The sequence below is a fragment of the Kryptolebias marmoratus genome, linkage group LG22 (assembly GCF_001649575.2).
Source record: "Kryptolebias marmoratus isolate JLee-2015 linkage group LG22, ASM164957v2, whole genome shotgun sequence".
Lineage (NCBI taxonomy): Eukaryota > Metazoa > Chordata > Actinopteri > Cyprinodontiformes > Rivulidae > Kryptolebias > Kryptolebias marmoratus.
In genome coordinates this window covers 18744292-18759372 of record NC_051451.1, presented here as the reverse complement: position 1 = coordinate 18759372, position 15081 = coordinate 18744292, and the positions used below count along the sequence as shown (strand labels likewise).

Below are 15081 nucleotides of genomic sequence, written 5' to 3'. Positions count from 1 at the left end.
AAAAAAGTTTCTGGCTTGCAAATATCTAAAAAAATGGGATTTAGGTAAACCGTATTTATTGCTAAGTTCCTCAAAGGATGCGAACTTCTTCCCTATGAAAAGGTCCTTAAAGTGAGTAAGCCCCCTGCGGTGCCAGTCAAGGAAAGCCCCATCCTGAACAGATGGTTTAAAAAGGTGGTTAAGTGCAATTGGACTTAAGAGAGAAAAATCTTGAAGTTTAAAGTATTTCCTAAATTGGCCCCATATTTTCAGTGAGTGTTTCACTACAGGGTTTAAAATAGGCTTAGCTGAAGCGAGCGAGAGTGGGGAGCAAAGCATGGCTGGGATGGATATGTTGCCACCACTGCGTAGCTCCATAGCCACCCAGTCAGGGCAGCAGCCCAGACCATGGTAAAAATACCAGAACACTAAACATCTAAGGTTGGCGGCCCAGTAATAGAACCGGAAATTGGGAAAGGCAAACCCCCCCTGCTGTTTAGGTTTTTGGAGTTGCAATTTATTAAGCCTTGGGCGTTTACCCTGCCAAATAAAGGATGAGAAAATCGAGTCCAGTTCATTAAAAAAAGTATTAGGAATAAAGATGGGTAATGCCTGAAAGAGGTATAAAAATTTGGGTAGTATATTCATTTTAATTGAATTGATACGTCCCACAAGGGACATGGAAAAGGGCGTCCATTTTGTGAGAGATCCCTTCACTTGGTTCAACAGTTGAATCAAATTCTCTTTGAACAAGTTTTTATAGTTTTTGGTCACTGTGATACCAAGGTATGTGAATTTTTGTCTTTCAATTCTGAGCGGCAAATTAGCAAAATCTGACAAATTAGCTTTATTGCCTATGGGGAAAAGCTCGCTTTTGGTAAGGTTCAACTTGTACCCAGAAATCTGACCAAATTGGCTGAATATATCGAGAGCAAAAGGCAGCGAGGTTGATGGTTTTGAAATAAAAAGTAAAAGGTCATCTGCATCTTTTTCTTTTTTAAGCATAAAATAACTAATTACAGGTAAATGTTTTAGAAAATATAATATTTGAACATCAAGCAGTAAGGTAAGAACTACACGAGTCATTAAGAGTGACTAAAGTTTCAAAAAGATGTTGTTTTGTTTTAATTTTACCAACAGCAGTGTCCCATTCTCTTCATGGAGGGGGCGGGACTTAGAACTCAAAGAGGCCTGGTCCCGTTCTGCTTCGACTTCTGGCTTCACGTCAGAGCTCTATCGGTGTACAATCTTTGGCTAGAACACAATTTCCCAACATGTCAAAACAATTTATTGTGAAAAGACAGCCTTTTTAAAATAAGCTTCGAAATACGATTGGGTCATTGAAAACGAGGGGAGCTGGATGATATAAAGAAACATTTTAACCCACATTTTTTTCTTTCTATTTAAGCTTTCATTCACGTTTCTGGCTTCAGACTTTATTAATTACCTTCACTCATCTTAAGTCAACAACTCCAAGGCAACTCAATATGACTGAAGTCAATAGGACTCTTGTAAGAACTAGACAGGTAGACAGAGTGTTCATGCAAATATTTAGGATTTGGTTGGGACGACTTAGCTTATGGTGTTCTTCTGCTTCCCTCTCAGCCAGAATAAGATCCAAACATGAGCTCATTTTTTATAATGCAGCAGCTAAAGAGCTGTTGTAAAACTCGAAGTTTGGCGTGAAGGTGCCATAAATCTAGCTGATTGTTCGGAGTGTCTGAGACATAAAGTGCAGCCGTAACCAGACGAGTGTGTAAAAGGCCGCTGGCTGGCAGTAAGTCCCGACTCTGCCCGCTCAGACACAACCGACAGCTCTGAAACCGAAGCGATTACTTACTCCTGACAGGGAGAAAAAGAGTTAGCGTTTTGAAAGAAAACAATTTCCCACACAAGACTACAGGACATTGTTTGTCAGATTTCCTCCTGTTTCTCCGCACGCCTCCGACTGTCTGTATTTGTCTGCTGACTGGACGATACCCGGTCCACCGTGTGAAGAGGCCTGGGCCCTGTTGGCTGCGGGTTTTGTGGAGCTCCCTCTCATGCTGGGTGACACGGCCGATATCATGTTTATGACTGCAAACACAAGGTGCATTACGAAGACCCTCAGCTCTGAAGAGAACCCTTTTTAAAGGCCGACAGTGTGAGCGGAGAGCGCAGAAAAAAGAGCAGGCACAGACGTTTTATTGGTTCCTTCTGGGATGGAAGCTGGTGATGCAGCTTGGACTGATTCAGGAGTGACTGACACTTTATGAAGTAGCAGCATGAAAATGTTTCTGTCTTGTCAGCCGTTTTCTTTTTTTTTATTAATGCAGGGGCTTTGGCTTATGAAATGCATGCCAAAAGGAGAAGGCAGAGTGATCATGTTTTTGCCTGTGTGTGTGTGCGTGTGTGTGCAAAGCATTTAATGAATCCCTGAACCAATTTTAATTAAACTTTCAGACGGTAAGTGCTGAATGTACATCTACAATTGATTATCTTTTGGCACTAACTATTAGAGTCAACCTTGTCTGTTTGTTTGCAAAATAGCTAATGATCCACTGGACGGGTTTTAATTAGTTTCAGAAAAGTATTAATGAAGGTCCATCTACAACTGATTTACTTTTGAAGCCAATTCAATTCAAGATGGCCACCACAGCAAACTGACCTTAGAAAATAAAATTAAAAAATGGCTATATTTCAAGCAGTTTTGTATCAGCCATCAGTCACAAAACATACTTAAAACACTACACGTTGTGTACATTTTTGCTTAAAACCTAAGCCTTAACTGTAGTTTTCAAACCGGTTTGTCTGTCAGAAAGTAATCATAGGAACTACATCTACAACTGATTACCTTGCAGAGACAATCAAATTCAAGATGGCCACCATAACTAACCAACATTAGCCAACCTAAAAAGAGCTATAACTTATATAAATGTTGAGCTGAAATTTGATGTGGTTGTAGCTGAGAGTTGCCCCCAACACATACTCTGAGCGTGACATCTCACGATATTGCATGAGATTATACATTAATTTCTTCTCAAAATGTAACCAAAATGGCTACAAGGCCATCATTTCTCAACATAAGATATTAGTGTAAAACTCTGACATGAAAGGCGGTGGGCGCCTATTTGAAGGAGAGTTAGTCGCTGTATGAAGTCTGGTCATTCAGACGTTAAGACTGTCGTGAACCTCTACAAAAACCAGTCGAGTCTGTGATGAGTCCACTGGATTTAGATGGAAGTGGTCTTTCTGCTAATGATGGCTCGATAAGTCTGTGTGTGATATCTACAGCGAGTGAGAGTTAATACATGGAGGAAATTAGAGGATGAGTGAGTTCTAATGAGAGGGCGGGAGGCCAAGCTAAGCTGTCATTTACATTTAAAAGATAAATATAGTCATCCAAACCCATTCCTACACAGCGTTTAATTTCACTACCTGAAAAGTAATAATTGTGAATTTCAACTTGAAATTATTCCTCCTCCGAGCAGAGTTCACCGAAGGTGTAGTTAACAGATGACAACTTAAAAGTCAAGCCGGGCTCCGCATCTGAAACTTAAAAAGTAAAGGTTTTATCTCCAAGTCTCAATAATTGAACGTTATTTTTCATGTGTGCTGAAAATGATTGAATTTGACTATGTGTCCACTGAAGGTTGTCCTTGAGCACAGGGTGCCGCTGCGTTTTCAATTGAGTTAAGATGTTTCCAAAAAACAATTGAAGGTCTAGCATTTCTAAACAAAGATAAGTGATATTGGGTTTGGTTTAAAGTCATTATATCATAATTTGGGCAATCAATTCCCTCTGAAACAAGGTAACAAAGGTTTATCTTCATTAGTGTTGTTATTAGGTGCAAAAATCCTTTTAACACTATTGCTCACACGGCTTATTTTAGGTTTGCTTTTTTTCCATTGTTCACTTCCTGTGTTGTGTCTGTATTTAAGAAAAATCACCGTGCAGTCAAATAACTAGACTGTTACAAATCTTTCCATGCATGCTTGCTTAGAAAGCTTCTCATTTAAAGTAGGAACTTAAACAACTTAAAAACGGTTCTGCAAGCTATATTTAACTACAGTTCCTGCAGTGTGAATAAAAAAGAAACAAAAAGAGGAACCTCTTTAAATAGTTAATAGGAAAAAAAAATCTTTTTTGACAAATCTTTGCTTCTATCGGAGGCAAAACTTGGATCATTCTGTGTCAAAATCGCCACGCTAAGAATATTTTGTCGTCTTATTTTCAGCTCTTTCATTCAGTTTTGTTCCTTTTTCGAGTCCTTATGCATCATAATTAACATTAATTTGTTTCTTTTTTCCTGTTAGCTTTTCTGTATGAAATTAGTTTACTGGTAGCGAGGCCCGGTCTGCTCTCGGGGCTGTGGTCTACCCCTCAACTCTGGGGAACGCATTAGTCTGTCTACTGCAGCTGGAAATTCAAAGGGAAGGGGGGGAGGGGGGCACCAGGGATAGTGCTACACTCACTTGTTCCTGTGCAGGGAGTGTTTGGAGTCGGGGGGGGGGCTGCAGGACAGAGAAGGAGAGGACGATGTGGCCTGGAAAGTGGATCCATGTGTCTGAAGGATCGTGTGAGCTAATGGAGCAGCTTAAAGCTCGGGAGTTTGATGTGGCGAAAACACAACAGAGATGGAAGGACTTTTAAACTCAGGTTCATCTTCACGATAGGCGTGTTCACGTTTACCTAAAGGATGCACTTTGATTTGAAAAACAGCTGACTTGGAAAGGTTTTTCACTTTGACTGACCTTGACTGTCACAGACGTGGATTTCTTGGAAAGACTTCACAACGCTCAAGATATTCAGTACAAAGAACCTTTCATTTCATTTCAAGCTAAAGAAACTGTGTTTTCTGCGAAAATACAGCGTGGAGGCTGAGTGCCGAATGACTTTGGTGAAATTTGTTGAAGAAATGGATTAACCGAGCTGTTAAAGTAAAGGGAAAAAAGCAAAACAAAAGCTGAAGTTAGCAAAACATTCGCTAAAAGCTGAAAGTAGCATAATAAGACAAAAACAGCAATTATGACAGAGTAGGGTTTAAAAAAAAAAAACAAAGTTTTTGAAGTTACTGAAAAAATCTCAATTACTTTCTATGGAGATATCTTTTGCAAATAAAGGTAAATAATTCAAAAAATAAAAAAGTTACAAATACTAATAGTCATAGCACACTATTTAAAACTGAGCTCAGTGTCTTGATATAAAAATAGTTAAATTAGCACAAAGTATGTGGAAGTAGTTTGATTGCAAAATGTGTGCAGAAGATGGTGTAAATGCTGAATCAACGTTCACACGATTAATGGCATGACCAGTTGAGTCATTAACTCTGGGTTTGGCTGCCTATAAATACTGTTACACATGTGCATTTAAAAGCTGTTTAGCTTCTTTTTCTTTCTTTATAACTAAAGCTTCATATGCTTTTGAATGCTACTTTATGTCATGCAGTGTACCAGAGTGGGGTACCCCAAAGATGAGTGTTAGGACACCGCTGTTAGTCAGAAAACGCCAAATTAGGTGTCTTAGGATGCTTTCCAGACTTCAAAATAAACATAAATGATTGCTAATGGCATAATTTCACTAAAATTGTCAAGAGAAATAAAATAACACTAGTCATAAATAGAAAACAACTCTATAATTGTTGTCTTGGCTTGGTGTAAAAAGTATACACTTCAATTAGCAACAGTTAAGGTAGTAAGTCTCTCCTGCTGGTATTTTGATAATTTGAGAACCACTGTTCTAGTATGTTTGAGCCTAAATTCAGTTATATTTTATAATTGTGAATGTTACAAGCTGTTTTGGATGGTGGATGGGCAATTTTCAAATTTAATCAAGAAATCAAGATCACATACAATATGCCAAACACTGAATGGTAAATCTTTAGTTTTCGTCACAATAAAATGTGGCAAATCTTTAGAAAGAAGTAGTGTGAATATGTAGTCGAAAATAAGACTTCGGTCCTGTTCACAACCGTTGGATGGAACCCCGATAAATGAGTCATTACCTTAACCATTATACTAAAACCAGATTTGTATTTCTGCTGCACTGTGGCAGGAAACCTGGCCTCTTGTTTCACCGTGTATTCCTCTGAAACAATAGCGCTATTTGTATTACACATCACCTCGCATTAAACGTCTCAAAGCGTTCTCTCTGGGAAGCTTGCCTCGTGCTGGATGGAGCTGGGCTGTTATTGGAATATGCACAGTATGTCTGTGTGTCTGTGTTTATGTGCGGAGAGGAAAGAGGAGAAATGTGCCTCCATGCAGCCATGTGGTCTTGCATTTATCGGTCTGTTTATCAGCAACAGCGGGTAAATGTTTCCGCAGGAGATGTTGTTTCATCTGCACTCCCTTGAAGTAGTGAGGGACCTATGTGAGTTTGCAATCAGGTTTTAAATCAGAGAATGTATATGTGTGTGGGTGCTCAAGTCACTGCAGGGACATTTACATTCTGCTGCCAATTCAGACTCTGTATGTTGTCCTTTAGAGGCAGGAAAAGGGGAAATAAATCCTATTCTCCTACCCTCCTGACCAATTCTTTCTACTTCATTTCTGTAACCAAAATTGTTCCCAGGCTCATGGATGCAGTTGGTTGAGAAATTATTTCCCTTCCTAAAAAAAGAACAAGAAAAAAAAAATAGACACACACAAATTTGTCCTGCTTGGTCGTCATACACTTAGCCTACTTTCTGGCTTTTCCAGAACTGATTTCCAGGCCTGCTGGACAAACTGCAGCTTTTCCTAAAACTGTTTCGGTTTAGCCCCCAATGACGTCACCCTAAGATGTGCATGAGTCAAAAAACAGTTTCGCATCCATTTGAGGCCCCTTTGACTATGAGTTACCTTTTTTTTTCAACTAAATATAAGAAAGCTGTGCTGCATCTTTGAATATCCAAATATGAAACAACTATAATTTTTTTTACAAAGGTTAGTGTAACTGAATAAGTTAAAAACAAAAGAAAGAACAGCTGCAAAACTTTCTCTATAATTCTGATCATCGAAGCAGACTTGTGCTTCTTAAATAGAGGTGCTACAAATACAGCTTTTAATATAGACATTCAGTTAGAAGCAGTGTTTTAAATCTTATTTAAACAAAATGTAAACTTTCTGCATATATAAGCATGTTTCAAAAGTCACTATTGGTTTCTGTGTGTGTGTCTGTGTGTGTTTGTAAGTCTCTCCAATTAAAATATCTCATGAACCACTGGACAAATTTGAATAAAAGTAGCAAAACATAATTCTAAGATATGCATCTACAACTTATTAACTTTTGCAGTCAACCCAAGTGAAGATTGCAGCTGCAGCCAAGTGACCTTAGGAAACCTAAAAATAGCTATAATCAGCCAATTTTACAGATATTGAGCTAAAACTTGGTGTGTTTGTAGCTGAATATAATCTCCAACGCATACTCTAAGCACTTCACAATGAGCAATATTTTTGTTTAAAACTGCTGGCGCCCTTTTTTACAAACACAAAAATGGCTAAAGTCCTTTTCACAGATATCGACTGGGTCAGTCTTGAGGTGACCAGATTTTATAGAAATGCACATTTTCATCATCATAAGAGAAATGAACCACCGTCTCCTTGAGTTCTCCCTGAAGGAAACAAACACTTCAGCCGTCATCTCCTCCCATTACTGTGATCCGTGCAGCTCGGAGTTTTGTGGTGTCTGGCCAGAAACGAGACACCATTGAATCCTCTTGAGCTTTGATGCGAAGCTACAGTCCCACAAGAAAGTCAGACATATGTTTGTTCTTATAATACCAGAAAACCTTCTCGACAGCATATGGAACCCATAGTGGTTTCTGCAAGGATATGGTTCTACCCACTTGCAACCTGGGAAGCAACATTGCAAGAAACTGCTCTGCAGCGTAAAGATCCACTTTTACTGCTGACCTCGACTTTTAATTCACCTACATATTAGCATTTTTGTGTAATTGGAGCAAACATGCACAAACAGGCACACATGCAGACATAAGTGAGTCTCCTAGAAGGTAAGTACACAGTCTCCTCTTTGTCCTCCCTCTCCCAGCCCCGATCCTGATCTTCTGTTCCTGTCACTTGATGCTGGGGCGTGCTGGATCCTGCCTCATTTTTATCTGCAGTAGCACAACCTTGAGGGCACAAGTTCAGACGTCAGCTATACCTTAAAGTACTTTTCTGTCTTTTAAATGTAGAACCTGTAAAATTAAAATTATTTGCTTTGAAGTCAATGAAAGAAACTGAATCTTTTTGTAACTGGAGCTCAACGTTGTATATGATCCGAACTGTATACGAGCCAAGCGGAGTGTGTGAATGTGTGGATTTTGAAGTGGTCTGGCTGTAAATCGAAGGTGCCAGGTGTGCAGGTTTTAATTTACAGACATTACTTTGCGAGTTCGTGCCCAGGCGACTTGTTCCTCCTCCTCCTCTCTCTGTGTGTTCCCGTGAGCTTCGGAAAACTATTACCCCACAATCGATTGAAGCTTGAGCAGAGTGAAAGTTTGCACCTGGTCAGGTCATAAAACAGTAGTTAGTGTAATGGTGTTTTTTAAATGAGGCTTTGAAGGAACAAAACTTTTACATTAAGAAAAATCTCTACAGCAACTCTGCTGTATTTTGGTCTCTGCGGGGGTTCTCCATCTTTGTCTCTTTTTGAAATAGTTTGTAAATTGGTTTGCAAAAGTTTGAATGGAAACTCATTAACAGTACAAAAGACAAAATAAAAAGATTTTTGTAAAACATGTTTCTTAGAACTACTTCTACTATTCAAACCAAAGAAAGCTGTTTAGTTCTCTCTCATAATATGATTATTCTTTTTTTGTTTTAAAGTAAGATCTTCTTAAGATGAAAAAGGACAAAGTGGAAGCCATTTTGGTCAAACCTTGTAAATGGAGTTATGCATGATCTCATGCGGTACAGTCAGATCTTGCCAGATATATTCGGTTGACGTGAACAGTTAATATTAAAGTCTGAAGGAAACATTTTGCCCAACGTGTAGCATTTGGAGGATGTGTTTGAGATGATGCTCAGCTACTATCACACCAAACTTTATAAAATCTGTCTACTTGTCATGGGAGATTTTATTAACATAACAGACAAAAGCACACGAACAATCACACAGATACTCGCAAAACCATCATCACCCTTTCACCTTCAGCGTCAGGTGACAATAATCCATATAAAGCCATACCATTTCCCAACAAAAGAAATTATTAACCCTTTTCTTTGGAATACATTTTCCAAAAGGCCACTTTTTAGGGTCTTAAAAAACTTATAGATCATCAGCAGGTTTCTGCCAAACACAAGTGTCAGTTGCTCGTTTTCCTCAAATTCTCAGACTCTTGGTCCTGTGGTTTGTGGTGTTTGTTGTTCTCTTTACCTAACCTCCTCTTTTTTAAGTGCGGCTGTAGTGAGGTACCGGTAGCCTTGATCTGAAATAGCACCATGAGTCACTTGGGTGGTCAGGAGGTGCAGACTCACATGGCAAGCTGAATTTCCACAAGTTGTTCCAGTTTGCTGACTTGCAAGAAATGTAGAGATATGTAAGCGAAGGTGTTTTTTTTGTTTTTTTTTCAGAACTTTGAGACGTCTGCAGGTTTCGTGTTTGTCCTGCATTCTCACATACGCTTGGTTTGCTTCTCAGCCAACTCCTGCATTTTGCACTCTATGTATATGTTTCCTTTCAGAATGCAGTGCGACTTTGTGTGGGTGTTTGGTATCGCACGCAGCATTTATTTAACACTTCACGTCTTGTTCGGATTGACCAAAGCCAAAGTAGCAGCAGCCACCATGTATCAACCAGCACGATATTATAATCATAAAGGCAGAGATTTTCATTCACCTAACATCTTCTTTCTTTCCTCTGTTTTTCTTGCCTCCTCTCTCCATCTGATTAAGCTCTCAGAAGGAGGGAAGTGGGGCAGGGGGCTGATTTTACAGACTGCTGCACCCGTGTCAGGTGTCTGAAAAGTGTGCTTCCTGGTTTATACAACCCCAATTGCAAAAAAAAGTTGGGATAATGTGTAAAATGTTCATAAAAGCAGAATGCAATGATTTACGAGTCTCAAAAACACAATATTTATCCACAAGATAGAATAGTAGACATGCTGAATGTTTAAACAAAAAAATTGTTTAGGAAAAATTAAGGTAATTTTGAGTTTGATGGCAACAACACATCTCAACAAAATTGGGCAGGGCCATGTTACCTTCTGTGACACATCCTCTCTTCTTTTAACAACAGTCTGTAAACGTCTAGGAACTGAGGAGAGCAGCGGCTGAAAGTTTTGGAGGAGAATGTTGTCCTTATCTTGTCTGATGTAAGATGTTATTTTTTTTCTGGATTCTTTGTTTCATCATGCATCAAATGATTTCAGTTTGGAAAGGTCCAGACTTCACCTGGACTCTTCGAAGCCACGCTGTTGTAATGGGTGGATTACGTGGTGTAGCATTGCCTTCCGTGAAACATGCTGTTCTAAAACATATTTTTAGTTTTCTGCACTGATGGTGCCTTTCCAGATGTGTAACTTGTTCATGCCATAGACACTAATGCACCTCCATACCATCAGAGAGGCAGGCTTTTGAACTGTGGGCTGATAACAGGAACTCCTCTTTAGTATAGAAGAGATGGCATCTGTAGTTCCCAAAAAGAATCTTGATTCTTCTGATCACAGGTCAGTTTTCTGCTTTGCCTCAGTCCATTTTAAAAGAGCTCACGCATTGACGTCCATTACAGAATCAGACCTGTTTTTAATGCAGTGGCCCCTGAGGGCCCAAAGCTTATGGGCATCCAATATTGACTTTTTAGCATTGTTTTTCACACAATAATTTCTCTAAATTCTTTAAATCTTTAGAAGATATAATAAAAGTCTTCCCAATTTTCTATTGAGGAACATTATTCCAAAATTGTTCCATTATTTTTAGATTCAGTTTTTGACAGACTGCAGAACAATTTCCCATCTTTACTTCTGACAGATTCAGTCTCTCTTTTTACTGACCTGTCGCAAAATGCTCCTCCAGCTGTTTCTTATTCATGCCACTTTAGTTTGCAGCCCTTTGTTGCCGCTGTCCCAACGTTTTTGATATGTTTTGCTCCCATATGTTTAAAAATGGTCCAATTACTTAGTTTAAACATTTGATATGTTTACCATATCCCATAACGAAAGAATGATGGGGTTATAAGATTTTCAAATCATTGCATTCTGTTTTTTTTATTGCATTTCACACAATGTTCCAACCTTTTTTTATAACTGTGGTTGTATGTGCACCTTCTTAACAGCAGTGTGTTTATGTGCAGAATGAAAAAAAAACTGGATGTACATCTACAACTGATTAACTCACCCCAATTTAAAATGGCCATCACAAATAATTGTTAGTAGCCAACACAAAAATAGTTATAACTCTGTTACTTTTAACAGACATTCAGCTAATATATCATCCCCAAAACATACTCAGTTTGCTACATATTGTGAAACATTTTGCTTGAAATTACAGCACTAACTGTGTTCACCCCGGGTCAAAACATTCTCTGAGCACAAACACGTCTCGTGAAATCTTACAATTTCACATGAGATTGTGCGTAACGTCAATTACAAGGTTTGACCAAAACGGCTGCAACCCCTTCCGTTCTCAGCACAAAACGACCTTAGTTTAAAACAGTGGCACAACAGGCAGTGGGCGATAGGCATTCCTTCAAGGAATGCCAGGCCTTTAATTATAGCTCCGTTTTTATTCAGAGGCAGTAAAAAGAAACAATGGATCGGTTCAGTTTTTTTTTTTTAATTGTGTACAGACTCATCATAATCTGGCACAGCACTAACTCTTAATTTGGGTTAGAGAATTAAGCTGTCACAAAAATTGGGTTCTCTTGTGGCTGTTGTTAAAAAAAAACAAAAGGAAGAAAAAAACCATTCTTAGCGTCCCGACTCCACTGCTCAGTGTAACCGACCAAACCAGATTTTAAAGAAGTCATTTTCTGCTGTAAATCAGACAGTTTTACGGCATATGTGGAGGATGGGATTACACTTTGCCATTAGGACACATTGCGCCAGCAGAACTGTGATTTCGATCCATCAAATAAGCCTAGGATTTTGATTATTTGTGTTTTGACTTGTCTGGCATGAATGTCACTTCTCCTTGTGGTGCTGAAAGAGGAATTGTTTTGTGTGGGAACGCAGGCCTGCAGCCATGGGTGGCTGCTGTTTAGAGGATTGTGGGTTAGCTGTAATTATTCAAAGTGTCCACTCATAAAACACAGGATCATGGGACGTCTGAGGCTCGCCGGAAGGACCGAATTTAAAGCAAAACTTGGGATTATCTTGTAGAGCTGGTCTTTTTGACTATGCATCAGTCACTAAAACATGAAAAGAACTACTTTAAAGTCTGTTCTGGGAACAAGTGGCTCTTTAACGCACAGCTAAAGTGACTGTTCGGTTTTGTAATACTTTAAGATTTGACTGACTGCAGCATAGCTTGGTTAGTGCACTTTTAGTTTGGAAAAATCCGCAAAGATTCCAGTCAGGAGCAATTATTTTACTAGTAGTTTTCTAATTCTTATATCAGCTACAGATGACATTATATAAGGGATTTTTACACAGTTTTCTCATCAGTTTCTGTTAGACATGGGACATGTTCTGACTTGGACTTCACTTGTAAAATGGTTCTTCAGAGTAAAATATTCTTCCAACACAAAGGATTTGTTAAAAAAAAAGCTACAACAGTGCTTTGGCCTCTATTAAATGTTGCGTTTTGAGTTGTTTTGGATTACAAACACTTTCTTTTGTTGTCTCTTGTCCTTATTGTCCAAAATGAAAGTGCAGCTGACACTAACCCCTCATATGTACTTTACTTAGTTCTCCTTAAAAACCAAACCAACAAACAATAAAATCCTATAATATAGCAAATATTTTTTAAAGAACAACCTATTTATCAATGCTGAAAGAAAAGAAAAAATAGAGAAAATGTATAAATATATTTCTGATCTACAATTCAATTCCATTGACATCAAAAATATACGACTTTTTTTGGCTCCAGTATAAAGAAGGAAGAAGTCGGTGTGTAATTTCTGAGTCATTGATTTAATTTTAACCAAAGGGAATACGCCCGACGATATTACAAGCAAACACTGCGTTAATTAACCCCCAAACCTCTTGCCACAGTCATTAAAGGCCATCACATATCTTGTCAAAATAAGGTTTAATAGTTATATGTTTATGTATTCTACATAAAGTCATGTAAGATGATAAGCTTATTCTGCGTATTTATATTCTACACTTTGAAATGCTGTAATGTTTGGAGTCTACAAGTCTGTAATTATAAAGAAGCAGCTGATTCTTGGGCTCTCTGCTGAACACATACATCACAGAAATTATTACAGATTTGGAAAAAAAAAAGTGTCAATGTGTTTTGAGGAACATTTAAGCAAGTTTTAATTGATTTTAAATAATAAAAATATTTGTCTTTGGCCTCTAGACTCTAATGAGATTTATAAGTCATCAGTATTTATATTAGTCTTTTTTTTTCTTCAGGTATAGTATTGAATATCTACTACATACGAAGTATACAAGCACAATAATTTGGACCTGGTGCCGGTATCGACAAGCTACTGGCTTAAAGCTTCCTGTATTTTATTTTAATCAAAATCCCAGTTATTTAACCACGTTGTCCTTCTCTTTCCTTCTTGCAGACCAAACTTCCAGTGTTGTTGTTGGGCCACTCGTCAGACCTGAGGCCAGGGGAGTTCGTGGTTGCTATCGGCAGCCCGTTTTCCCTCCAGAACACCGTAACTACAGGAATCGTCAGCACCACTCAGAGAGGGGGCAGAGAGCTCGGCCTTCGCAACTCCGACATGGACTACATTCAGACTGATGCCATTATTAATGTAAATAAAGAACGAGTGCACTGTCATTGTTCGTTTTTGTCTCCTAAACAAAGATAATAAGCGAGGTGTTGTTTTGGTTCACAGTATGGCAACTCTGGAGGGCCTCTAGTTAATCTGGTAAGATGCTTTTTTTGCTATCAGTAACAAGTGGGGCCAAACTTTTATGCTTCTTTATGCTTCCAGCAATGTGAAGTTTATTTGACTTTACCTGTTTTTGTTTTTTTTTCTTAGGATGGCGAAGTGATCGGGATCAATACGTTGAAAGTGACGGCAGGAATTTCGTTTGCCATTCCCTCAGACAAGATTCGACAGTTCTTGGCCGAGTCGTATGACAGACAGTCCAGAGGTATGAGGTCTTCCTGTCACAACTTTTCCCATTTTCATTGCTTCTCTTCAATCACTTTGAAGAAAGATAAGAGTTGGGCTAAGATTCATTTGATTAACCAATTAAAAAACTCAAATTTATCACAACTTTTTATTTCAATGTATGTGTGCTCTCCTGAGACAATTTTACTACATTTTAGGTTTCAGGCATGACTTGTCGTGTTTGTAAGGTTAGATACATGAAAACATGACTTTTAACATTTGATGAATGTTTCAAAAATGGTGATCCTAAGTGGCTAAATAGAAGGCAATGGGATGTCTTCTGTTGTTTCTTTTAAATATGTCACCTCTCATCCAAAAGGCTTCCTTAGTTAGGATTCAGTGAAACACAGGAAGCCTTTTGGATGAGAGGTGAAACATCTTTAAGAAACAAGGGAAGTTGTCCAGTTTCTGTGTATTTCATCACTTCAGGTTGTCATGTCCTGCATGACTGAGAATCTACACTGACGTAAACTTTAAAAAAAGGTGTTTCTTTGAACCCAAGCTATAGTCTCAAATCCTCTTTGCAGCTTTTTACTGCAAAGAGTTCAAACTTTAGTCACTTTACACTGGATGATGACCCCACTACGTTCCCATTAGAACGATCTAGTCATTGCAGAACAATGTAGATATTAAACATTTCTATGTGTGTACATGCCTGGATGTCCAGATGTAAACATTGTTTTGTGTTATGAATGATTATGGCTTGATATCTGTCTTTCACCTTCTGTTTTGCTCCTTTTTTTAGGGAGATTGGACACAAAAAAGAAGTATATTGGTGTGAGAATGATGACTCTCACTCCCATGTAAGTTGCTTAATACTTTTGCCACCTGTGCATTTGATGTATAAATAAATATTTTTACCATGCTTGGACACCAGAAAATTGCGACACTTATGTAAT

General features: G+C 38.4%; 1 protein-coding gene across 1 annotated transcript in view; it reads left to right on the top strand.

Annotated features, from left to right (window-relative positions):
* htra1a (HtrA serine peptidase 1a) overlaps positions 1-15081 on the top strand; it is a 28540-nt gene that overhangs the window by 10921 nt on the left and 2538 nt on the right. Inside the window, exons 4-7 of the mRNA XM_017427965.3 lie at positions 13622-13816; positions 13901-13933; positions 14048-14162; positions 14928-14985. Of these exons, the coding sequence (XP_017283454.1) occupies positions 13622-13816; positions 13901-13933; positions 14048-14162; positions 14928-14985 (401 nt within the window). The remainder of the gene's footprint in view (positions 1-13621; positions 13817-13900; positions 13934-14047; positions 14163-14927; positions 14986-15081) is intronic.